General features: G+C 47.8%; 1 protein-coding gene across 1 annotated transcript in view; it reads right to left on the bottom strand.

Annotated features, from left to right (window-relative positions):
- LOC139275672 (5-hydroxytryptamine receptor 3A-like) overlaps nt 1-12,619 on the bottom strand; it is a 32,674-nt gene extending 20,055 nt beyond the window's left edge. The window contains exons 1-2 of the mRNA XM_070892838.1: nt 12,556-12,619; nt 2,904-3,064 (exon numbers count right to left, since the gene is read on the bottom strand). Of these exons, the coding sequence (XP_070748939.1) occupies nt 2,904-3,064; nt 12,556-12,619 (225 nt within the window). The remainder of the gene's footprint in view (nt 1-2,903; nt 3,065-12,555) is intronic.
- Nucleotides 12,620-26,982: the final 14,363 nt, after the last annotated feature.

The following is a 26,982-nucleotide window of genomic DNA, read 5'->3' as shown; positions in this document are numbered from 1 at the left end:
TAGTCTCCGAGTGCTGTCCTACAGGGGTCGAGTGCTAGTCATAAACCAGCTGATGGCCGCTATGCTGTGGTACCGGCTGATCACTTTGACCCCTCCCCCTGCGTTTGTCGCCAAGATACAGAAGAAGCTGGTGGACTTCTTCTGGAACAACAGGAAGCACTGGGTCTCTGCCACGGTCTTGAGTCTCCCGCTTGGGGAGGGCGGTCAGTCGTTGGTGTGCATCAGCACCCAGCTAGCGACTTTCCGGCTTCAGACCCTGCAGAGATACCCTTATGTCGAGCCCCCTCCTAGGTGGCGTGCGCTGGCGACATATTTCTTCCGCCAGCAGCACAGCCTCAACTACGACACGCAGCTCCTGTTTGTGAGTGTGGGGGGCGTCAGGACCGCCCTCCGGGAGCTGTCTGTCTTTTACAAGGAACTCACCAGGGTCTGGAACAAAGTCTCCACCAAGCGCAGCTCTCCACCGGCTGGAGTGGTGGCTGTCCTGCAGGAGCCGCTGCTCGGGAATCCGTACCTCCACGACCGAGGTTTTAGGTGGCAGGCGGACGAGAGGGCTGTGGCTGGTGAGATGACCAGGGTCAGGGACCTGCTCAATGGCGGAGGAGCGCGCTGGATGGCGCCAGACATGCTGGCGCGGCGCCTAAATTCGGCCGACGTCCGCTGCGCGGCCGATGCCATCGAGTCGCTAAAAATAGCTCTGGGCCCTGACTCCGTTAGGTGTGTCGAGGAGGCTCAAGCACGTGGGGAGATCACGTCCGAACTGACCCCCGACCGGATGGAATTCCTCATCGGCGCCAAACCCCGGAACCTCCCTCGGGAGCCGGCGCCTCACAACTTGAGCCGCCTCGGGGAAATCCCCTCCGTGCCTTTCAGTTCTGCGCGGAGGGGTTTCATGTACGGGCTGCTCCTGCACACTCTCAACTTTGCCATCCTCGCCTGCCGTCCGGACACGCCATGGCGTACCATCTTGCCGTTCGGAGGAGGCGGGGATCCCCGCTGGAGGGCACTCTACGCGGGAGTCCTCCCACTATTCATTGGGGACTTGGCCTGGAGAGTGGTGCACGGAGCAGTCCCGTGCAATAAATTTTTAAGTCGGTTCACGGGCTCCCAGGCCGCCTGCAATTCCTGCAGTCTGGAAGAGTCCGTGTTCCACGTTTTTATGGAGTGTGCGAGGTTGCAGCCCCTGTTTTATTATTTAAAGGGGCTGCTCCTCAATTTCTGGTTGCACTTCAGTCCCACACTCCTGATCTTTGGGCACCCTGTGCGGAGGGGAGCGGGTAGGTCCGAGGGCCTCCTCGTAGGACTGCTCCTGGGCACAGCTAAGGGTGCCATCAGCTGGTCCAGGCAGCGGGCGGTCGAGGGGGTAGTTCAGCCTGACTGCTTGCCTCTCTTCCGTGCCTACATCCGGGCCAGGGTGTCCCTAGAGATGGAGCACGCAGTCTCCACCAGTACGCTCGCGGCCTTCCGCGAGATGTGGGCACCGGAGGGACTGGAGTGCATTGTCAGCCCCGGCAACCAAATTTTAATTTGGTTTTATATGTTTTAAAGTTTAATTTGTTTTAAATTCCGGTTTTAGTGCCCCCCTCCCCTTTTATAGGGGGCACTTGTAAATTATGGTTTTAGAGCCCCCAAAAAAACCACAAAAAAAACCTACAAAAATACAAAAAAAAAAGGGCCTTGGGAAATGTTTGTAGTGTCCCTCAGATCAGGGGGCACTTGATCTAATGTTTGTTTTGTTTATTTTAAAAGAGTTGTACAAAAATAGTTGTAGAGCTGTTGAAGGGGTTCATTCAGCCCGACTGCCTGCCTCTCTTTCGCGGTTACATCCGAGCCAAGGTGTCCCTGGAGATAGAGCACGCGGTGTCCACCGGTACGCTCGCGGCCTGCCACGAGCGGTGGGCACCGGAGGGACTGGAGTGCATCATCACCCCCGGCAACCAAATTCTAATTTGATTTCAGTTTCTGGTTAAAAAGTTAATTGATTAATTTGTCGGTTGTAGTGCCCCTTTAACAAGGGGGCATTTGACTCATAGGTTAAACAAAACAGTTGTAGAGCTGTTGAGTTGGGAGTGGCTTAGCCAGTCACGTGATGTTCACAAGACTCAATAAAACCCCAGCCAGTTGGGTTCGGGGGGATCCATGATGGTTGTGAGCCTGGTGGATGAACTGGTAATATGTAGTGTGATTGTTAAATCTTTGCTAATAAACTAACTAGTTCTTAATAGCAATGTGCTGCTATGAATTCTTAAGCAAAGAACCCACGAAGTAATGATACTGAAGAAAACCCATGTGTTTTACAAGTTCTACATGTCTGTGTTTATTCAGTAGCCATGTTCTAATGTGTTGCCCCCCAGTCTCCCAAGAGTTTATCAGCCAGGTGCAGAGCAAAAGCCTTGCTGTCATTTTATTTTCATTCTCAAAATTTGGGCGTCACTGGCAAAGGCCTGCATTTATGGCCCATCCCCGGTTTGAACTGAATGGCTGGCTCGGCCACTCCAGAGAGGGCAGTTAAGAGTGAACCACATTGGTGTGGGACTGGAGTCACATGTAGGCCAGATTGGCTGGGACATCCGTGAGCCACGTTGGGTTTTTAACAACAAGCTTCACGATCACTTTTTGTTTTACAGACTGTGGCATTTTAATTCCCTATTGTTAAACCGGAATTCCAATTCTCTCATTGCCACGGTGGGATTTGAACTCAGATTCTCCGGATGACCAGTCCAGTAATTTAACTACTGCACCACCGTACCCCTTCATGTAACCATGGCGGAAAGTGCTGAGAGAAACGAAAGGTAATAATAAGTGAGGGACCACTTTGGAGTATTTTTCAAAAGCCAATTTAACAATTCCGAGCATTTAGACAGCATCACGTTACAGAATGCTGACAGGTCGAGAGTACGTACCACATTTAGGATCGCATACACCATGACATCAATGGCCACCGTTGTTGTTTTCCTCCAATCCCGCACTGGGCGAACCCCTTTGGAATAATTGGCCATTAGGTAGTCAGACAGCTGCAGTAAACTCGCTCTGGGACTCGCTGTTTGGTTTACGCCTCTCCGTCCTGGAAAGATAATTGCTGGCAATTTTTATTTGTGGAAGTATCAGAAAAGAAAGAAAGATCTTGCATTTATATTGCGCCTTTCACGACCTCAGGATGTCTCATAATGTTTTACAGCCAATGAAGTACTTTTGTTTCAGTGCCGTCACTGTTATAATGTAGGAAATGCAGCAGCCAATTTACGCACAGCAAGCTCCCACAAACAGCAATGAAACAAATGACCAGATAATCTGTATTACTGTTGTTGGTTGAGGGATGAGTAATAAAGTAGGTTTTAAATATATGGCTTTCTATGCCCGAGAGCATAGATTCATAGAATGATTAACTCGGCTATCAGTGTCCTAACTCACTCACAGAGTCCCGTTCACCTATAACCCCTGTTCTTGCCTACATTGGCACCTGGTTAAGCAATGCCTCAATTTTAAAATTCTCATCCTTGTTTTGAAATCCCTCTGTGGTCTCACCCCTCCCTATCTCTGTAATCTCCCCCCCACCCCCCGAGATGTCTGCGCTCCTCCAATTCTGGCCTCTTGAGCATCCCTGATTACAATCGCTCAACCATTGGTGGCCGTGCCTTCTGTTGCTTAGGCACCAAGCTCTGGAACTCCCTCCCTAAACACCTCCGCCTCTCTCCCTCTCTTTCCTCCTTTAAGACGCTCTGTAAACCTACCTCTTTGACCAAGTCCTGCTGTAATTTCTCCTTAGATGGCGCAGTGTCAAATGTCTGTCCTATAACACTCCTGTGAAGCGCCTTGGGATGTTTTGCTACGTTAAAGGCGCTATATAAATACACTGCCACTGGACCAAGACCTCGCTCTGCCAAGCCCGTGTGGTGGCTGGTGTGCAACGGCCACCCCACGTTAAAAAAATCCACGCACAGGCATCTTCCACCCTTCAACATGTAGTTCGGGATCTAGAATATTAGCTCCTTCATTGAAACACCTGTGAACTTTTTGACGTGGAAGCAAGTCATCCTCGATTCGAGGGACCGCCTATGATGATGATGATGATAAATACAAGTTGTTTTGTTGATGCAGCACGTAAGGATGTAAGTTGGTCCGTCGTGCCTGTGCCCGTTCTTTGGTAGAGCGATCCAATTAGTCCCACTCTCCCTGCTCGTTCCCCATAGTCCTGTACTTTGTCCCTTCAAGTGTTTAGACAATTCGCTTCTGAAAGTTACCATTGAATCTGCTTCCATTGCCCTTTCAGGCAGCGTGCTCCCAATCACAGCAACTCACTGTGTAAAAAAAAATGTTTCCTCATGTCACTCCTGATTCTTTTGTCGATTACCTTAAATAATAATAACTTTTATTTATATAGCGCCTTTAACGTAGCAAAATGTCCCAAGGCGTTTCACGGCAATTTTCCAACACGTTAGATAGTGACCATTGAGGGAAAGAGAGAGAAAATGCGGGAGAAGGACTTGTGAAAAGAGATTAAATGCTCGGGTCAGAAGCGGCAGCTAAAATGCACCGCAGATAGACACAGGCGAAAAAACTTTTCAAAATGTTTTAAATTCAAATTACATTGTAAATAATACAATAAGGAGTATATAATAGTAAAATCATTATAATAAAGATTAATTATAATTAAACAAAATTAAATAACATATGCCATAATTATAAGTTAAGTTTAAAATTAGAAAATCAGCAATTGAAGCAAATTAGATCAGTTATTAGCTGGCTTTAAGATTCATTGTGTACAAATTATTATTTATTTATAAACATTATTCATAAATCTTTGCCCTCTGGTCACCAACCCTTCTACCACTGGAAACTGTTTCTCTTCATTTACTCTATCAAAACCCTTCATGGTTTTGAACACTTCTATCAAATCTCCTTTCATCCTTTTCTTATCTTAAAACAACAACCCCAGCTTCTCCAGTCTATCCACGTTACTGAAGTCCCTCATCCCGGGTACCATTCTAGTAAATCTTTCCTGTACCGTCTCCAAGGCCTTGACATCCTTCCTCCAGAGTGGTGTCCAGAGTTGACCATAATTGAGCAGATTTTGTATCTTTACCAGGCTTGGTACAAATGCTGTTTTGGTGCCTTATTTTTGCAAATCTGAGAGCCCTGCATTTTTGTGCACATCTCTTAGAATTGTCCCAAACGGCTTCATGTACAATGGGTTACTTTGAGCACAGCAAGATCCTACAGACAGCAGTGAGATGAATGAGCAGTTAATAAGAACATAAGAAATAGGAGCAGGAGTCAGCCATTCGGCCCCTCGAGCCTGCTCCGCCATTCAATAAGATCATGGCTGATCTGATCTTGGCCTCAACTCCACTTCCCTGCCCGCTCCCCATAACCCTTCACTCCCTTACCCTTTAAAAATCTAACTATTTCCACCTTTAATTTATTCAATGACCCAGCCTCCACAGCTCTCTGGGGCAGAGAATTCCAAAGATTCACGACCCTCTGAGTGAAGAAATTCTTTCTCATTTTTGTTTTAAATGCGTGGCCCCTTATTCTGAGACTATGCCCCCTAGTTCTAGTCTTCCCCCATCAATGGAAACATCCTCGCTGCATCCAACCTGTCGAACCCCCTCAAAATCTTATACATTTCAACAAGATCACCTCTCATTCTTCTAAACTCCAATGAGTATCGGCCCAACCTGCTCAACCTAATCTATTTTTGACGATGTTATTTGAGGATGGAATGTTGGCCCGGGCACTCGAAAACATCCTACTCTTCTTCGTGGGATCTTTACTATCCACCATGAAGCATCGGGATAGACAGCGAGGACCTCCGTGGGTGTTGTGTTCATTTATCTTGGTGGCAAATAGAGTTTAGTTTCTTTGTTCCCCAGCATTCAGCATATTCTGAATGGCTTCTAATTGTTTCCAACACACCGAGGTGTTAAGCAAGTAACGAAAATGAAGTTCTATTCAGTTGAAAGTTGAACCCAAGGGAGAACTTTATCTTCCATCCACTGTTGGGTGTAGGATTCTCAGCCCATAGACTGTGCATGGTGACGTGCCATTCTATGCAATAATCCCAGCCTGGAGTGGCCACTTCGCCTTCGGTAGTCCTGTAAGGGGCTGTTCTACATGCCTGCTACTGCCATCGTTTACCCCAATGGCCCTTCCTTGCTGGCCTTCTGTCTGATCAGTGGAGCAGAGGGAGGGATACTAGATTCCGAGCCCGCTCACCATCATTTACATGTAGGGGTGGGGGGGGGGCAGACAACAAGCAGGTGACTACATTCAGGGGGTGGAGGAAAATACTGCCGCCCATTTTTAAGACCGGGATTTCAGTAAAAGGCCTTCTCTGCCCCATTTTACTTCATTCATAAGACCATAAGAAATAGGAGCAGGAGCCGGCCATTTGACCCCTCGAGCCCGCTCCGCCATTTAATAAGATCATGGCTGATCTGATCTTGGGCTCAGCTCCACTTTCCACACACGCTCCCCAATGCTCCAGGAACACCGAGAAACAGGTGGCTTTACTCCAGTTAGATCACTGAACTTCCTTCCGTCATTGTAGCACCCCTGGCGTTGACAGACTCTGTGCTCTCCTCCCGCTGCCTCCTCAGTAGATGCCTTGGAAGGTTTCTTGCCCCTGGAAGGTGGGGGGGTTGGGGAGGGGGAAAGGACGTCCATCCTCCTCTCCCACTGTCTGCACCAAAGGCCTCCAGTGCAGCATCGGAGAACCCTAGTGCCCTCTGCTCCCTCTGCCAGCCAGTTGTTACTCAAGTTGTTTCTTGGGTGTCTGCAACCAGAATGCACCTCCCCTTTAAGATGTGCTGGCTACCTTTAAGTAGCATCATAGATGCCATATATTGTACCCCTGACATTGGTGCAGCCAATGAATAGCGGGGGTAACGATGATTCTAATTAGCAACACGAATATTGCGTGCAATGTACGCCCCGCCCTGCAGGCCCATTTTCGGGAGTGATCCAATTTGTAGACCCATAGTTATTCCTCTTGGGGAGGAGGGCGGGGCAATGAAAGGTCTGAGCTGTGAACATCGGGGCCAGATGCAAACAACTGTACCCCCAAGTCCGGCTTTCAGTTGGTGTAGGGATGGAGGTTAGAACACCCCATGTGCATTTCCCCTTCCCCTTGTGCAGTATCCCTTGTTTGTCCGACACTCATTCAAATGGCGCAGGCAGCTTTATGTCATGGCCAATGCGCTCGTACAGACAGAAATTCCTGCAGTTCGAAGGAAAAGACCAAATAAACATGGGCAAGAAAGTTGGGTGGAACAAGGATTCTTCTGATTTTGAGTGTGTCCATGAACAGGATGCGTTGAGTACCTCGAGCACTCTCGAACTCACCTTCGTTTCCATGGGACTATCACACTGGAGCAGTCGTGTGCGGGATTCTGAGGATATTTGTTTGGACAGTGTTGTAGAAGTGCCAAACTTAGTTGCTATCGAATTATTACAGGGCTTGACAGGGGTAGTTTCAGGGAGGATGTTTCCCCGGGCTGGGGAGTTTCGAACCAGGGGCCACAGTCTCAGAATATCAGTGGAATTCACTGCCTCAGAGAGCTGTGGAAGCTGGGTCATTGAATAAATTTAAAACTGAGATAGACAGTTTCTTAACTGATAAGGGGATAAGGGATTATGGGGAGCGGGCAGGGAAGTGGACCTGAGTCCATGATTGGATCAGCCATGATCGTATTAAATGGCGGAGCAGGCTCGAGGGGCTGTATGGCCGAGTCCTGCTCCTATTTCTTATGTTCTTATATAATAAGGGGTCTTTGAGAATATTCAAGACAGAGATCGATAGATTTTTGGATATTAAGGGAACAAAGGGATATGGGGATAGTGCTGGAAAGTGGAGTTGAGGTCGAAGATCAGCCATGATCTTATTGAATGGTGGAGCAGGCTCAAGGGGCCGAATGGCCGACTCCTGCTCCTATTTCTTATATTCTTATGTAGAACAAGGCTGAGATTGAGCGGAAAGAGTAGCAAAGCTTTCTATTCCCTCAGCTTGGGCAATGCAAGGGTTCCCAACAATTAAAATGAAGAATGCTATGGGAAAATTATTTGGGGTTAGATAAACACCCTTGATGCATCGGCAAGATGTCTATTTACATTTCATTGTTAAATGACAATCCATTAATGTGCTTGCAAATGGTCGGGACCTCAGCAGACAGAATGTTGATCTCCACATAATTATCTTTGGCTCAAAATGACACAAAGTAACGGGAAATAAAAACATTGTCCTGTCGCAAAATCTTACAATATTGGAATAAATGACTTCAAAGTGCACCAGAAGTTGAACTCCAATTGGAATTGTAGATAAACAGAGGGAAAAAAATACAAAACATTTCTCGGTACCATCACAATATGAAGTCTTTCACAGTCACCCAAGAATAATCTATCAGAAACATGGACCGAGACGCTATCAAAAAAACCTTTTCCTTAATTAATAGTATGAGTATTCTTTCCCACTTTTGCCTGTGACAGTGTCAGCTGTGGCTCAGTGGGCAGCACCCTGGCCTCAGAATCAGAAGGTTGTGGGTTCAAGTCCCACTCCAGAAACTTGAGCACAAAAATTTAGGCTGACTCTCCAATGCGGTGCTGAGGGAGCATCACACTGTCGGAGGGGCAGTGCTGAGGGAGCGCGGTACTGTCGGAGGGGCAGTGCTGAGGGAGCGCGGTACTGTCGGAGGGGGAGCGCTGCACTGTTGGAGGGGCGGTACTGAGGGAGCGCCGCACTGTCGGAGGGGCAGTGCTGAGGGAGCGCGGTACTGTCGGAGGGGCAGTGCTGAGGGAGCGCGGTACTGTCGGAGGGGGAGCGCTGCACTGTTGGAGGGGCAGTGCTGAGGGAGCGCCGCACTGTCGGAGGGTCAGTGCTGAGGGAGCGCTGCACTGTTGGAGGGGCAGTGCTGAGGGAGTGCCGCACTGTCGGAGGGTCAGTGCTGAGGGAGCGCCGCACTGTTGGAGGGTCAGTACTGAGGGAGTGCTGCACTGTCGGAGGTGCCGTCTTTCGGATGAGACGTTAAACCGAAGCCCCATCTGCCCTCTCAGATGGATATAAAAGATCCCATGGCAATATTTCAAAGTAGATTTCTCCTCGGTATCTTGGGCAAATATTTATCCCTCAATCAACACCACCAAAAAACCAGATTAGCGTTTCCCACATTACAACAGTGACTACACTTCAATCAGTAGTTAATTGGCTACAAAGTGCTTTGGGATGTCCTGAGGTCGTGAAAGGCGCTATATAAATGCAAGTCTTTCTTTCTTTGCTTTTCTTTCTTGAAGGGGTGGTTCTCACCGGGGCACGGCTCCATGGGTGCTGGGTGCCCTCCAGTACCACACTCAATAAGCGTTCATTACGTGCGAACCCAGTGAGGAAGCGTCGCAAGTTGGGAGGTGGCACAGCTGAACCAACAAGCACTCATGGGTGGTTATTTTTAACTGTGTGCGGTGGGAACGATAATCGGGAGAAATGTATGACGGACAGCCAATCCAATATCGCCCAATTCGCACTATTAGCAGCTGTCCAAGTTACCCCCATGGGGGTGAGGGGGTGAAATCGGTCTTCTGTGGGGTAATAGTCAATCTGGTAGGCCGCTTTACACCCTGCCCGATTTACGTTACCATTGAAGTCAATTGAAAAGAAATTCACGCAGGGTGTGAGATGGGCGGCCAATTCATTATCATCTGTTTCGCACTGCCACTGACGACCAACTGTCGTCCCCCCCCCCCATGGTCTTAGTGTTCGGTGCACTGGCCAACATGCCAGAGAGCTTGTGCCCACACTGCCGCATAAGAACATAAGAATTAGGAGCAGGAATAGGCCATCCGGCCCCTCGAGCCTATTCCGCCATTCAATGAGATCATGGCTGATCTTCTACCTCAACTCCACTTTCCCGCCCGATCCCCCCTATCCCTTGGTCCCCGGAGTCGCGGAGCATGCAGGAGTCCAACTCCCAGTGTGTCAGGATGCTGCACGGATAGCATGGAGACCATGCTGTCCAACATGGACCGAGCGGTCAGCTCCATCAACGCTGCCGTGTTGGGGGTCAATGGATAATAATGATTAGTGGGAACACTGAACGATTGTTCTCTAGTTCAGCCCAAGGGTGGTTACCTCTGTCCCACCTAATATCCGCTAACTTGGTACGGAACACGGATGAATCTTGGTTTGCCTTTCCACACTAATCAGCAGGGGAGCCTTTGGAAGTCTAGTTAATTGGTTTAACTCCCTTGTTATCTACTTATCATTATTGAAGTGATGTTGCTGTAATGCTCATGTACCAAATGGATCAGTGGTTTCCGAAAGAAAGAAGCTGTCTAGAAATTGAAAGCTATAGAAAGTGATGCAGCAACATTAAACCCCACAGGGGAAAAAATTCAGTTGAAGTTCAGTTTACATTTACATTAATATGTTGTATCGACATCCAATATGTAGTACATTGCCAAAGATGTACCACAGAGGCAGCGATTGGCTGTTGTGTTTCTCAAAGAGGGGCCATATTTATACATCAGGAGAGAGGTGAGCAGTGTTGGTTTTAAGACACAATGGCCCCTTTTTTGATTTTTTATAGAATGTTAGAAATTTACAGCACGGAAAGAGGCCATTTCGGCCCATCGTGTCCGCGCCGGCCGACCAAGAGCTATCCAGCCCAATCCCACTTTCCAGCTCTAGGTCCGTAACCCTGTAGGTTACGGCACTTCAAGTACACATTCAAGTACTTTTTAAATGTGGTGAGGGTTTCTGCCTCTACCACGCTTTCAGGCAATGAGTTCCAGACCCCCACCACCTCTGTGTGATGAAATTTCCCCTCAAATCCCCTCTAAGCCTCCTACCAATTACTTTAAATCTGTGCCCCCTGGTTATTGACCCCTCTGCTAAGGGAAATAGGCTCTTCCTATCCACTCTGACTAGGCCCCTCATAATTTTATTCATCTCAATATGGTCTCCCCTCAGCCTCCTCTGTTCCAAAGAAAACAAGCCCAGTTCTATCCAATCTTTCCTCATAGCTAAAATTCCTCATGGCTCATATGGCCAGAATGCTTTTATTTCCATTCTGTTCTAGACTGGCATTAGGTTTAAAGAAAGACTTGCGTTCATATAGCACTTTTCACAACCACCGGATGTCCCAAAGCGCTTTACGACCAATGAATGACCCTTATCAGAAACTCCCTTTCCACTGTTACTAATTAATCCTGGATGTGCTCCATCAGCAGAAGTTGCTTTATCATCATGTGTCTCGGTGGACTCGACAAAGCCCGGCACAGTACCCTTCTAGAAAGGTGCAGCTCAATGTTTTTGTTATTTGCCAGTGAAAGAGATTGGGAGGTGTAATATGTTAGAAGAGTATCCATCGATCCCGGGTTATAAACCGGGAAACCCTGAATATTACTTCAACATAAACCAGGAAAGTAGCATCAGCTCCGAGAATGCTGTATTAGTAACACTCTGTATTTATCCATAAGCTTCAGAAACACCATCCGACATCCATGACTTCCTAACTTGCTTCCTCAGTGGGTTCCTCACTGCCTCCAATACTAGAAAGAAAGACTTGCATTTATATAGCGCCTTTCACGACCACTGGAGGTCCCAAAGCTCTTTACGGCCAATGAAGTACTTTTTGGAGTGCAGTCACTGTTGTAATGTAGGAAACGCGGCAGCCAATTTGTACACAGCAAGCTCCCACAAACAGCAATGTGAAAATGACCAGATCATCTATTTTTTGTTATGTTGATTGAGGGATAAATATTGAACCCAGGACACTAGGGAGAACTCCCCTGCTCTTCTTCGAAATTGTGCCATGGGATCTTTTCCGTCCACCTGAGAGGGCAGTTGGGGCCTCGGTTTAACGTCTCATCCGAAAGACGGCACCTCCGACAGTACAGCACTCCCTCAGCATTGCACTGGGAATGTCAGCCTAGATTTTTATGCTCAAGTCTCGGGACTGGGACTTGACCCAATAGCCTTCTAGACTCAGGCGAGAGTGCTGCCCACTGAGCCAGTGCTTTAATGTGCACTGCGTGTTGTCATTTTTTTTTGTTTATATAGTGAAAGCTATCAAGCAATATAAATAAGTGATTCTTTTCGGGGAACTACCTTGGAAAGTACAGCAAAATATCTGTGCTATCAGCTTTAAGGACCTTCTAACTGGATGCTCAGTGAATGTCATGGAGGGAACTGACTAGCTGGCTAATTTATCAAGAAACCACGATGGTGCTGACAGAACAGGACAGCAAAGTACCATTTACAGGCTGGTATCGTCGAGCCTTCTTTCAGTTAATGCTGCTAATGGCCAATCACGAGAGCAATATCTATTAAACAATTTGGGTCACGTATTGGAGTTCGGGTGCATTACGTGGCAGCCGCTGTCGGTTTATACTGACCAACATAATGCTTTATCAGGGTGAGCACGGCAGCAATTTACATTTATATAGGGCCTGTAAAAGCAATGTCTCGGGGCACTTCGCAAGCTGGATACCAAGCAGGATAAGGATGGAATTTAAAGGGGCAGCTGTCTATGTGTGATTTTAAAGGAACAATGAAGATCGACTTACCTTCGGAAAGCAGCAAAGCTGTGAGGAGCAAAGCAACAGTTGCCCAGAATGAGCAGAATCTCATTGTGCCTCTCCTTCCACCTCGAGCCAATGTTGACCAGTGATTTCCAAGGCAGTAGCCGGAGCCTCTGTGGACCAGTGCGTCGCAGGTGGAACCGACAGCTCTCCACGACAGTTGAAGCCTTGTGATGATCTTCTTCTCTCCATCAAAACTGAGTTGGACCCAAATCCACAGGAGATTTTTTTTTTCCCCATCTGGCCTCTCCTCGTGTTTTTGGCAACTCGCGATGATTAATTGGTCGCGTAATCAGATGCGAAGGACAGATCTGCATCGGGTTTCAGCCAGGCTTGCTGGCTGATGTCATTGCTGTGGTCTGCCTGTACAGCACAGACCCAAGAGCGCTGGTGATTCCCATAACACAGCGGGCTGACAACTCGAGAACCAAATCAAAAATCGCCTTCAAATAAAAATGGTAGCAGACAGACATTTAAAAATTGGCCAAGGAGATAAATAAATTACATTTTAATGCGCTGTGATTTGTTCAACGTGATAATTTGTATGGATACATTTTTGTATTACATTACCATATGATCCATTTAAATATTGAGATTTTTATTGCTTTGTAGAATATTTTTTTAATTGGATGATTATATGGTAAATAAGAGAGTGCGCAATTCACAATAATTACAGGGCTGCAGTTTTCAAGTCCCTGGCACTGAGGGAACAGGTGGGAACTAATCATCACCATATCATCGGCAGTCCCTCGAAATCGAGGAAGACTTGCTTCCACTCCAAAAATGAATTCTCAGGTGACTGAACAGTCCAATACTGGAATTATAGTCTCTGTCACAGGTGGGACAAACGGACTTAAACGTACAACAGTGACTACACTCCGAAAGTACTTCATTGGCTGTAAAGCACTTTGAGATGTCCAGTGGGCGTGAAAGGTGCGATATAAATGCAAGTCTTTCTTTCTTTTCACTCCATCATCATCATCATCATCATAGGCAGTCCCTCGTATCGAGGATGACTTGCTTCCACGCCAAAAAGGGATGAGTTCACAGGTGTTTCAATGAAGGACCTAATATTCCAGATCCCGAACTACATGTTGTAGGGTGGAAGATGCCTGTGCTTGGCTGTTGCCCAGGCAACCACCTCCCCCACCCCCCACACCCCCCCGTTACCCTGATACTCCACGGAGGAGCCACTTTTTGCATTAAACCAATCTCCTCATCTCGTCCAAACTTTGCGAGAAATTTTGCAACCCTAGCGACAGTGAAATAGTTTATCTCTCTTCTCAGTTCTTCGGTTGGAATGAGGAAGAAAGGGGATGGGGTGGTGAGAGCGGGTGTGGGGGAGGGGGAAGACGACAAAAGAGAGGTTTAATCCGATTGTCCAGCAGCTTACTAATGGTGCTAATGGACCGGCCTGTGCCTCTGCCATACTTTGCTTCTCCCAATAATGTAATAAAAAGGAGCCATTTAGCTTCGGGTTTCAGACCGAGAGAGAAAATGCAATGATGTGTGTTCGCCAGGCTGTGCTCTGCACTTGATATTTTCCCGAAGGAATCTCTTCCCCCTCGGATGGAAGCAATCAAGCCTGCCAGTAATCAGGGTCGAATGACTTGCAGAGAACTTGCTAAGTAGATCAGATGTAACCGAATCTTATTAAATTGATCGGAAATAAGTTTGGGATTTTGATGAACTGCTGTCAGCACGCAGATATATATACTTACAAAATAAGGTAGTTTTAAAAAGAACAATATTAATTTAATTTGTTCCAAAATGACACTCAGAGATTTTTCATTATCAATAACGCAGAGAACAGTATGATACTAATAGCAGATTTAATATCATTTAAGTGAGTTATTAAAACATACTGTTTAATCTCCAGCACCATATTTGAACCTCCTGGCTCCTGAACTATATCAGGCCTGCTATCTGCTCAATAGTCAGACATTCGTTTTCTAGTTTTCTGAATAATTCTGAAATGTTGTCTCTTTTTTAACCAAGCCATCTGCCAACTGCCCGTTTCTCGCCTGAACAATGGATGGCCAAAAGTTGACTGTTGGGTTGGGGGGAAGGGTGGGGTGGAGGGGCGCACACCTCAGCCGCCCCACTGATACCCGAGGTCCTGCCTCACGCAATTTTCAGGCAGGCTTTTAAACGGACGAGCAACTTGCCCATCCGAAACAGGCAGCTTAAATATGACAAGCCAGGGGTCCTCGAGGGTTGTAAAAGAAAAAAAGACTCCGATTTCGATAGCGCCTTTCACGACCACCAGACATCACAAAGCGCTTTACAGCCGATGAAGTACTTTTGGAGTGTAGTCACTGTTGTAATGTGGGAAACGCTATAGTAGTGAGGTCATGAAGGGCACTATATATATAAGGACGTGCAATAGCAACCAGCAGCGCAAGACCATACCAGCGTGATTCTAAGTGGAGGAGGTGGAGGAGGTGTTGTGTAATGAGAGAGGATTAATTAGCAATCTCATTGTGCGAGGCCCCTTGGGGAAGAGTGACCATAATATGGTGGAATTCTGCATTTGGATGGAGAAGGAAACAGTTAATTCAGAGACCATGGTCCAGAACTTAAAGAAGGGTAACTTTGAAGGTATGAGGCGTGAATTGGCTAGGATAGATTGGCGAATGATACTTAAGGGGTTGACTGTGGATGGGCAATGGCAGACATTTAGAGACCGCATGGATGAACTACAACAATTGTACATCCCTGTCTGGCGTAAAAATAAAAAAGGAAAGGTGGCTCAACCGTGGCTATCAAGGGAAATCAGGGATAGTATTAAAGCCAAGGAAGTGGCATACAAATTGGCCAGAAATAGCAGTGAACCCAGAGACTGGGAGAAATTTAGAATTCAGCAGAGGAGGACAAAGGGTTTGATTAGGGCAGGGAAAATAGAGTACAAGAGGAAGCTTGCAGGGAACATTAAAATGGACTGCAAAAGCTTCTATAGATATGTAAAGAGAAAAAGATTGGTAAAGACAAACGTAGGTCCCCTGCAGTCAGAATCAGGGTAAGTCATAATGGGGAACAAAGAAATGGCAGACCAATTGAAGGAGGACACAAACAACCTTCCGGATATAAAAGGGGTCAGAGGGTCTAGAAAGAAGGAGGAACTGAGGGAAGTCCTTATTAGTCGGGAAATTGTGTTGGGGAAATTGATGGGATTGAAGGCCGATAAATCCCCAGGGCCTGATGGACTGCATCCCAGAGTACTTAAGGAGGTGGCCTTGGAAATAACAGATGCATTGACAGTCATTTTCCAACATTCCATAGACTCTGGATCAATTCCTATGGAGTGGAGGGTAGCCAATGTAACCCCACTTTTTAAAAAAGGAGGGAGAGAGAAAACAGGGAATTATAGACTCCAATTATTAGAACATATAAGATTATGAGGGGGCTTGACAGAGTAGATGCAGAGAGGCTGTTTCACTTCGTGAAGTTATCTAGAATTAGGGGGGCATTGTTTCAGAATAAGGAGTCGCCCATTTAAAACAGAGATGAGGAGGAACTTCTTCTCAGAGGGTTGTGAATCTTTGGAATTCTCTGCCCCAGAGAGCTGTGGAGGCTGGGTCATTGAATATAGTTAACATGGAGCGATAAGGGAGTCGAGGGTTATGGGGAGCGGGCAGGGAAGTGGAGCTGAGCCCAAGATCAGATCTTATTGAATGGTGGAGCGGGGGGTGGGGGAGGAGGGCAATTGACCGACTTCTGCTCCTATTTTTTATGTTAATTTACGATTATTAAAAGGGAGAGATTCGGAATTTGTTTTTTTACGCGGAGTGTTGTTAGGACCCGGAATATCAGACAGTGGTGTAAGCTACATCCATAAAAGAGAGGCAGATAAATCTTAGAAAAACAAAGAAAGAAGAAAGGAGCTGGTACTGCACAACCCCCCACCCCCACCCCTGCCATGCAGAAGACTCAACAAGAAGCAGAGGATCTGGACCAAACACAGCACTGTCACCGGAGTGGAGGATTTTCTGGAGAATGTGCAGCTGCAGCAGCGAGCATCGCTGCTCTCGTGTCTGAGAAGACAGGCGACAGCCCGCACTTCATTGACAAACAGAAAGATCTGCTCCGTAATAAAGGAAAACATTTCACCCAGAGGGTGGTGAGGGTCTGGAACTCACTGCCTGAAAGGGTGGTAGAGGCAGAAATACTCATGGCATTTAAAAAGTGCCTGGATGTGCACTTGAAGTGCCGTAACCTGCAGGGCTACGGACCAAGAGCTGGAAAGTGGGATTCGGCTGGGTAGCTCTTTGTTGGCCGGTGTGGACACGATGGGCCGAAATGGCCTCCTTCCATGCTGTAAATTTCTCTGTTTCCATGATTTTATGAAGCCTCTGAGGATCTACCTCTGTGGTACTGAATACGGGGGTGTTGAGCATACAGGATGGGACCATTTTTGCACTTGGGTCAACTTGGAGACTCCTCCTTCTGTTGTGTAGAGCGACCTTGGTTCTGCATTCTGCTTGCGTTTTCATTGATGGGAAGAGTGTGTCAGAGGGTGTCAATCTTTGCATCAGGCTGACCGAGAGAACCATCATCATCATAGGCAGTCCCTCAAAATCGAGGAAGACTTGCTTCCACTCTAAGTGAGATCTCAGGTGACTGTACAGTCCAATACGGGAATTACAGTCTCTGTCACAGGTGGGACAGACAGTGGTTGAAGGAAAGGGTGGGTGGGGAGTCTGGTTTGCCGCACGCTCCTTCCGCTGCCTGCGCTTGATTTCTACATGCTCTCGGTGATGAGACTCGAGGTGCTCAGCGTCCTCCCGGATAGAAACATAGAAACATAGAAAATAGGTGCAGGAGTAGGCTATTCGGCCCTTCGAGCCTGCACCGCCATTCAATTAGTTCATAGCTGAACATGCAACTTCAGTACCCCATTCCTGCCTTCTCGCCATACCCTTGATCCCCTTAGTAGTAAGGACTACATCTAACTCCTTTTTTAATATATTTAGTGAATTGGCCTCAACAACTTTTTGTGGTAGAGAATTCCACAGGTTCACCACTCTCTGGCTGAAGAAGTTTCTCCTCATCTCGGTCCTAAATGGCTTACCCCTTATCCTTCGACTGTGACCCCTGGTTCTGGACTTCCCCAACATTGGGAACATTCCTCCTGCATCTAACCTGTCTAAACCCGTCAGAATTTTAAACGTTTCTATGAGATCCCCTCTCATTCTTCTGAGCTCCAATGAATACAAGCCCAGTTGATCCAGCCTTTCTTGATATGTCAGTCCCGTCATCCCGGGAATCAGTCTGGTGAACCTTTGCTGCACTCCCTCAATAGCAAGAATGTCCCTCAGGTTAGGAGACGAAAACTGTACACAATACTCCAGGTGTGGCCTCACCAAGGCCCTGTACAACTGTAGTAACTCCTCCCTGCCCCTGTACTCAAATCCCCTCGCTATGAAGGCCAACATGCCATTTGCTTTCTTAACCGCCTGCTGTACCTGCATGCCAACCTTCAATGACTGATGTACCATGACACCCAGGTCTCTTTGCACCTTCCCTTTTCCTAATCTGTCACCATTCAGATAATAGTCTGTCTCTCTGTTTTTACAACCAAAGTGGATAACCTCACATTTATCCACATTATACTTCATCTGCCATGCATTTGCCCACTCACCTAACCTATCCAAGTCACTCTGCAGCCTCACAGCATCCTCCTCGCAGCTCTCACTGCCACCCAACCTAGTGTTATCTGCAAATTTGGAGATACTACATTTAATCCCTTCGTCTAAATCATTAATGTACAATGTAAACAGCTGGGGCCCCAGCACAGAACCTTGCGGTACCCCACTAGTCACTGCCTGCCATTCTGAAAAGTACCCATTTACTCCTACTCTTTGCTTCCTGTCTGCCAACCAGTTCTCAATCCACGTCAACACACTACCCCCAATCCCATGTGCTTTAACTTTGCACATTAATCTCTTGTGTGGGACCTTGTTGAAAGCCTTCTGATATCAGCTGGTTCTCCTTTGTCCACTCTACTGGAAACATCCTCAAAAAATTCCAGAAGATTTGTCAAGCATGATTTCCCTTTCACAAATCCATGCTGACTTGGACCTATCATGTCACCTCTTTCCAAATGCGCTGCTATGACATCCTTAATAATTGATTCCATCATTTTACCCACTGCCAATGTCAGGCTGACCAAACTCCAATGAGTATAGGCCCAACAAGCTCAACAATGATTTGTGTAGAATAAAGTCCCTTCAGTCTGCGAAAGGCCGATGTGAAATGAAATTGGCCAGTCTCGATCCAGTTCATATTGAGCGCGTGCTTGCTGCACCAAACTGCCCCCTAATTTGATGCCCGTTTAGTAATGTCGCTCGGACAGGACCGAGGATGGTTTGGGAAATGGAGCAAGGCATGGTGCAGTGGGAGGTACTCCGAGGTGTGGCGTGCAGGGCAATGGTTGGGGCTGGAGCGGAGGGAACTGGGCCTTGCTGGACCTGACCTGGAATTGCTCGGTGCGACACTTGCCTTGAACATGGAAGTGTTCCACTTCTCAGCTGTGCTAATCCTCACCTTGATGCGTACAACTAAATCCCTTAACTTTTCTCCCTTTCCTTTGCTGGAGTTGCCGACTCATGTTGGGCTGCCATTCCCTCGTTGTTGATCGCCCTCTGGTGCCTCACTGCAGTGGCCATTACACAGCACAAATCAGCACTGGTTGGCAATCCCATTCAGCGAGGGCTCAGTGTGGCAGGGCTGGGAAATGAGAAGCAAAGAAATAGGGATTCTGTTTATCCTGACGGTATCAGGCAGTGGCTCAGTGAGCAGCTCACTCGCCTCTGAGTCAGAAGGTTGTGGATTCAAGTCCATTCCAGGGACTTGAGCACAAAAAAATCGAGGCTGACACCCCAGTGCAGTACTGAGGGAGTGCTGCACTGTCGGAGGGGCAGTACTGAGGGAGTGCTGCACTGTCGGAGGGGCAGTACTGAGGGAGTGCTGCACTGTCGGAGGGGCAGTACTGAGGGATTGCTGCACTGTCGGAGGGGCAGTACTGAGGGAGTGCTGCACTGTCGGAGGGGCAGTACTGAGGGAATGCTGCACTGTCGGAGGGGCAGTACTGAGGGAGTGCTGCACTGTTGGAGGGGCAGTACTGAGGGAGTGTCGCATTGTCGGAGGGGCAGTACTGAGGGAGTGTCGCACTGTCGGAGGGGCAGTACTGAAGGACTACCTTACTGTCGGAGTGGCAGTACTGAGGGAGTGCCGTACTGTCGGAGGGGCAGTACTGAAGGACTACCTTACTGTCGGAGTGGCAGTACTGAGGGAGTGCCGTACTGTCGGAGGTGCCGTCTTTCGGATGCAACTTTAAACCGAAGCGCCGTCTGCCCCCTCAGGTGAATGTAAAAGATCCCATAGCACTATTTCGAAGAAGAGCAGGAGAGTTATCCCAGGGATCACAGTCTAAGAATAAGGGGTAAGCCATTTAGGACCGAGATGAGGAGAAACTTCTTCACCCAGAGAGTGGTGAACCTGTGGAATTCTCTACCACAGAAAGTTGTTGAGGTCAATTCACTAAATATATTCAAAAAGGAGTTAGATGAAGTCCTTACTACTCGGGGGATCAAGGGGTATGGCGAGAAAGCAGGAATGGGGTACTGAAGTTGCATGTTCAGCCATGAACTCATTGAATGGCGGTGCAGGCTAGAAGGGCCAAATGGCCTACTCCTGCACCTATTTTCTATGTTTCTATGTCCTGGCAATCAACATCCCTCAATCAACATCACTAAAACAGATTATCTGAACATTAGCACATTGCTGTTTGTGGGAGCTTGCTGTGTGCAAGTTGGCTGCCGCGTTTCCTACATTACAACAGTGACTACACTCCAAAAAGTACTTTATTGGCTGTAAAGCGCTTTGGGACATCCGGTGATCGTGAAAGGCGCTATATAAATGCAAGTCTTTCTTTCTTCGAATGCAAACCCTGATGACAGTGCACTTCACAAACGTAATTGGGTTGTGCTGGAACATTCCTTCCACCATCAAAGGTTGTGGCTGCAGTTGGGATCAATGTCACTTGACCTATTGCCTTTCAAATGACCAGAAACCTGTTGGTAATCATCTCTTAAATTTGCCAATTAAATCAGAATATGTTATCCAAATTGCCTCAATTAACTTGTTCATTAGTTTTAATCTGTTTGGCCCTGATTAGATCAGTCTGCGTTTATCAAAGTTATCCACTTTAGTAGGACAAATAGCAAAGCAGAATATGTTTTAAATGATGGGAGACTGGGAAATGTTGGTGTTCACAGGTACCTGGGGGTCCTTGTACACGAATCACAAAGTTAACATGCAGATACAGCAAGCAAGTAGGATAGTAAATGGTATGTTGGCCTTTATTACATTATGGTCCCACGCTGCTGCTTGGCTTACGAGTGCTGTCATGACACACGCATTCCCCCGATCACTTTTCTACTTTAAATGCACCAATCTTCAGCAGTGCTTTCACAAGACACAACCAATTTCTCTTGCATCAAAGTGTTCAGCTAGCTTCCTTCAGAAAAGAGGTGACTTTAAGGTGACCTGAGTAAAGTTTTTAAAACTATATGAAGGGTATCGATGAGACGGGCCCAGTCTAATTGTTGGCCATGTTGAAGGGCTCAAATACCAGAAGAAACTAGTTCAACTGAGGAAATTGGGTGCAATATTGGTTGTCAAGCCCTTTTCAATCACAGGATAAAGAGTTAAAGAAAGACTTGCATTTATATAGCGCCTTTCATGACCACTGGATGTCTCAAAATGCTTTGCAGCCAATGAAGTACCTTTGGAGTGTGACTGTAAGTGTGAGTGTAATGTAGGAAACGCAGCAGCCAATTTATGTAAAGTAAGCTCCCACACACAGCAATGTGATAATGACCAGATCATCTGTTTTTGTTATGTTGATTGAGGGATAAATATTGGCCAGGACACCGGGGAGAACTCCCCTGCTCTTCATCGAAATAAGGCCATGGGATCTTTTACATCCACCTGAGAGAGCAGACGGGGCTTCGGTTTAACGCCTCATCCGAAAAATGGCACCTCCGACAGTGCAGCGCCCCCTCAGTACTGCCCCTCCGACAGTGCAGCGCCCCCTCAGTACTGCCCCTCTGACAGTGCAGCATTCCCTCAGTACTACCCCTCCGACAGTGCAGCACTCCCTCAGTACTGCCCCTCCAACAATGCAGCACTCTCCCAGCTCTGCACTGGAGTGTTAGCCTAGATTATTGTGCTCAAGTCTCTGGAGTGGGACTTGAACCCACGACCTTCTGACTCAGAGGCGAGAGTGCTGCCCACTGAGCATTGAAGTGAATAGCAATTGCTTAAGAGACAATTTAGCTACTGCTTGTATTATGTTTAAAACCTGCTGCTGATTTTCTCTCCCTAATCTGTGGTTAGAGATATAAAATGATCTTGTTCCAGTGAAGACCCACTTATTGTTGGTCTTATGATTCGTCATTTTTGGCCAATGACTGGCAGAGGCTGGTGTTAGGTGGAAATGGTAGACAGGGAAAGCAGTGCTTGGTATAACCCGACTTTGCTGAAACTGACACGCGGTGTGAAAATGCCTTTAGATACATTTCTGGAGGGAGAAGTTTTATATAGCGCCTTTCACAACCTCAGCACGCCCTAAAGCGCTTTACAGCCAATGAAGTATCTTTGAAGTGTAGTCACTGTTGTAATGTGAGAAACGCAGCAGCTAATTTGTGCACAGCAAGCTCCCACAATCAGAATGTGATAATAACCAGACAATCAGTTTGTAGGTGTTGGTTGAGGGATAAATATTGGCCAGGGCACCAGGGATATCTCCCCTGCTCTTCTTCAAAATAATTCCATGAGATCTCTTACAGCGACCTGCTAGGGAAGATAGGTTTAACATCTCATCTGAATGATGGCACCTCCGACATCGCAGCACTTTCCATCAGTACTGCACAGGGAGTGTCGGACTGGATTTTGTGTTCAACCCACAATCTTCTGACTCCGAGGCAAATTGCTACCAACTGAGCCACAGCTGACAGGCCATCTGGATACGATGTGGAGGCCTTGGCAATTGTAGCAGTTTCAGAGGAGTTAAAGGCACAGGCTTGATCGATCTCGTTGGCTTTTCCTGTTCCTAAATATCTTTACAGTTTACGACACGGGCCACAATAAAGGTGCTTTCCCGTTCGAGTGTATTGAAATCTGCTGTGAATAAAACCATGGGACTGAGTCAAGGGGAAAGGTGAGGGCTTTGTACAATCAGCGAAGAACTACACAAGAAAAATAACATTTACTTCAAACTGTCTCTAACTTAAGGTGACGCTTCTGAAAAGGTCAAGAAATTATCGGGATTTTCTCTCCTGACCTTTTTCAAATGGAACAATTTAACTAACCTCTGTTTATCCAATGTCATTGTGGTCTTTTTGATGTCTAATGATGGTCATTAACGGCATCTGAAATGCATATGGACCAGTTGATTGTTCATTCATGTTCCTTCCTCTCTGTCAATCAGCTTCACGAAAATGAATTTGGATAGATCCGAGGTGCAGTTAGCCCTTCATTCAGAGACTAAAACTATTTTGCTAATTGCACACAGACATTTTCATTTGAATGCAACCTTTTTTCAATCAAGAGGCAACACACAGCAACATAGATACAGTTCCCGCTGTACCGTTTCATTAGTGCTGCTGCCAATCAGGGCGGCTGTGGTTATTGGCAAGCCACGTTTGACGTTTGGTCTCCACATTTCGGTTTTTTTTTTGGATTTCTGGCACGGCCCTGTTTGAGAAGGTGGCAGAGATCATACCCACCTCACAGCTTCTGTGTCACTGTCACTATGAGCTGAGCTAGCAGGTGGTGTGTTTACTGCAGGCACGTGCCACTGTTCAGTTTTCTCCCTTCGGGATGCTGGGAGGGCAGACAGGGCCTCGGTTTAATGTCTCATCTGAAAGATGGCACCTCCGACAGTGTGGGTGCCCTCAGTACTGCCCCTCTGACAGTGCAGCGTTCCCTGAGTACTGCCCCTCCGACAGTGCAGCGCTCCCTCATTACTGCCCCTCCGACAGTGCAGCGCTCCCTCATTACTGCCCCTCCAACAGTGCGCCGTTCCCTCAGTACTGCCCCTCCGACAGTGCAGCGCTCCCTCAGTACTGCCCCTCCGACAGTGCAGCGCTCCCTCAGTACTGCCCCTCCGACAGTGCAGCGCTCCCTCAGTACTGCCCCTCCGAGTGCAGCGCTCCCTCAGTACTGCCCCTGCGACAGTGCAGCGCTCCCTCAGTACTGCCCCTCCGACAGTACAGCGCTCCCTCAGTACTGCCCCTCCGACAGTGCAGCGCTCCCTCAGTACTGCCCCTCCGACAGTACAGCGCTCCCTCAGTACTGCCCCTCCGACAGTGCAGCGCTCCCTCAGTACTGCCCCTCGGACAGTGCGGCGCTCCCTCAGTACTGCCCCTCCGACAGTGCGGCGCTCCCTCAGTACTGCCCCTCCGACAGTACAGCACTCCCTCAGTACTGCCCCTCCGACAGTGCGGCGCTCCCTCAGTACTGCCCCTCCGACAGTGCAGCGCTCCCTCAGTACTGCCCCTCCGACAGTGCAGCACTCCCTCAGTATGCAGCACTCCCTCAGTACTGCCCCTCCGACAGTGCGGCACTCCCTCAGTACTGCACCTCCGACAGTGCAGCGCTCCCTCAGTACTGCCCCTCCAACAGTGCGGCACTCCCTCAGTACTGCACCTCCGACAGTGCGGCGCTCCCTCAGTACTGCCCCTCCGACAGTGCGGCACTCCCTCAGTACTGCACCTCCGACAGTGCAGCGCTCCCTCAGTACTGCCCCTCCGACAGTGCGGCGCTCCCTCAGTACTGCCCCTCCGACAGTGCGGCAATCCCTCAGTACTGCACCTCCGACAGTGCAGCGCTCCCTCAGTACTGCACTGAGAGTGTCAGCTTCGGTTATTGTCCTCAAGTCTCTGGAGCTGGACTTGACCTTCTGTTTGTATAACCTTGCTGTGATCAAATGGTCTGCAGCGCTTCCTACATTACAACAGTGACTACACTTCAAGAGCACATCATTAGCTGTGAAGCACTTTGGGACATCCTAAGGTGGTGAAAGGCGCTATATAAATGCATCTTCTTCCTTCCTGCACCTTCGCTGATGAAAGTCAAGGCTGAATTGCACCACCTCATAATCTAACTCCGTCTTTCAAAAGATCTCAGCACTGTGGTGCTCCTTTGGTCTTATCTTCCTCCTGAAGTCTTCAGACTTTTAAAACCCATGTTTGGTCTCGCCTGATCCTGAATATCTGATTTATCTCACCTTCTCTCTGACTCCTTTCACTCTTGGTGCTGTCACACAATAGGACCTTGGCCCTCCACCTCTGTCTCTCCGTAGAAAAATTTAGACAAAAGGTCGCATTTCATTCAGAATTAGGGCTGGAGTTTCCGCTTGTTGCCGCCTCTGTTTTCGCCCTGGAGGGGGCGGCAATGGCGGAGGTAAGCACTTCCGGGCGGGCGGCCAGCTTCCAGTGCCCCGCTGGGACTTTTGGGGCCGATTTTGGCAGGGCGCGGAGCATGACTGCCCGGAAGAGGCGAGCCGGTGTGCAACTCCCCCGGTTGTGACACCGGCTCGATGTTTGGCTGCCGCCCAACCCGTAGCGCTGCGTAGAGCGCCCCCTGGTGGGACCGCCTGTGAAAACGGGCAGTCCGAGCTGTAGCAGCCCCGGTGAGGTAAGTAGTGTCGACCTCAGGTAAGTGTGATTTTTTTTTTTTTAGCGATTTATGTTGTGGTGGCGTGACTTATTTATCGGGAATGTGTTTGGTGTTTTTTTTTCTCCCCCCCCCACCCCCCGAGCCCTCTCTCAGAGTGCTCCGAGGCTGGCTGTTTAGCTCGGGATTTTCATTTGCTCAGCCGGCCTAGCGCCCTGAGAGAGGTGTGCAATGCCTCCCTTAGCGCCCCGCCCCACACTCGGGGCCCAGCTGCCCAATATTGCTGACTGAGGCGCAAACTGTTCCCGGGCGCAAACTTTACCGCCCCGTCGCCATTACCGCCCCGAAATGAGCAGAGCCGATAATCCAGCCCAATATGTTTAATGTATTTTTTTGTACATTCAGTTTACACAAGAGCTCTTTTATAAAGGGCAAGAAGTGTACATGCAAACATGGCATTCACTAATATAGGAACATCAGAATGTACAAGACAGGGAAACAGCGTTGGCTAGTCCCAGTGAACATGGGATGGTAATCCACAGCTATCTTCTTTACCATCACAACAAGGAGGCTCTCCAAGAGCTGTTTGCCCACGTAGAGTCTCCAAGGGTCAGTTGTCCAAAGATACCCAGGGTGAAGGGTATGGACAGCACTATGTTACGAAGATTTGATACGACATTGCTTCCAAATCTCATGGGAATCCAGTTCAATTTATTAATTTCCAAACTTGCTCATAAGGTTAATTTTGACTCTGTCTCCACCTCATTGACAGTAAAGTGTGGTGAATCCATACCGAGGGTTTGTCCACGTTAGTTTGAGCACAGGTTTCACCAAAAGCCCTCAAAAGACTCATCGGACTGTGGGGAAATCCCAATTTATCATTCAGATTTGAGTATCTGAAGACTGGATTCCCCAAAATCTCAATTGGGATTTGGCAAAATTAATTTGCGGCTAGATTTCCTTTGAGGTTACGCTTCAAATATTTTAAGCTTGGAGGCTTTAAAAATGAAATTTCTAAATGCAACCTTGCAACAAAAGGTCCCCTTTTGGGATTTTCTGAGCCCATACTCTAAGCTCCCAAGTTCCCTCCCTGAACCTTTCCGTTTCTCTACCTCTCTCTTCTCCTTTAAGACTTTCCTTAAAACCTACCTCTTTGACCAAGGAATGCCCTAATATCTCCTTAGGACAATAGCTCGGTGGGAAATGATGTCTGATAATGCTCCTGTGAAGCACCTTGGGACATTTTTACAACGTCAAAGGCGCTATATAAATGCAAGCTGTTATTGGATATTAACGGTATGGGTGACAGTGGGCACAGCTGCATGTCTTACCCACTCTGTGGCACAATATACCAGAGCACCAATGTGTTCTGTCACAGTCCTGCCCTTGGATTGGATGTTCCTATAGATAGATAGATGGTTTGTGATGCTGGCTGCAGTATCTTTCACTGCAACACTGTGCAAATGGGCACAGGTGGCGCCCAGAACCTGAGATAAAAAGAAAGTAAGAATAGAGCACTTTGGGGGTAATTTTAACCCAACCATTGGCGGCCATGCCTTCAGCTGCCTGGGCCCGAAGCTCTGGATTTTTCTCCCTAAACCTCTTCGCCTCTCTCTTCTCCTTCAATACTGCTCCTTAAAACTTGCCTCTTTGACCAAGCTTTTGGTCACCTGACCTGATATCTCCTTATGTGGCTCGGTGTCAAATGTTGCTTCTGTGAAGCGCCTT

This window comes from Pristiophorus japonicus, chromosome 11 (genome assembly GCF_044704955.1).
Source record: "Pristiophorus japonicus isolate sPriJap1 chromosome 11, sPriJap1.hap1, whole genome shotgun sequence".
Lineage (NCBI taxonomy): Eukaryota > Metazoa > Chordata > Chondrichthyes > Pristiophoridae > Pristiophorus > Pristiophorus japonicus.
Note: the sequence above shows the minus strand (reverse complement) of the source record. Positions and strands in the feature narration are given on the sequence as shown.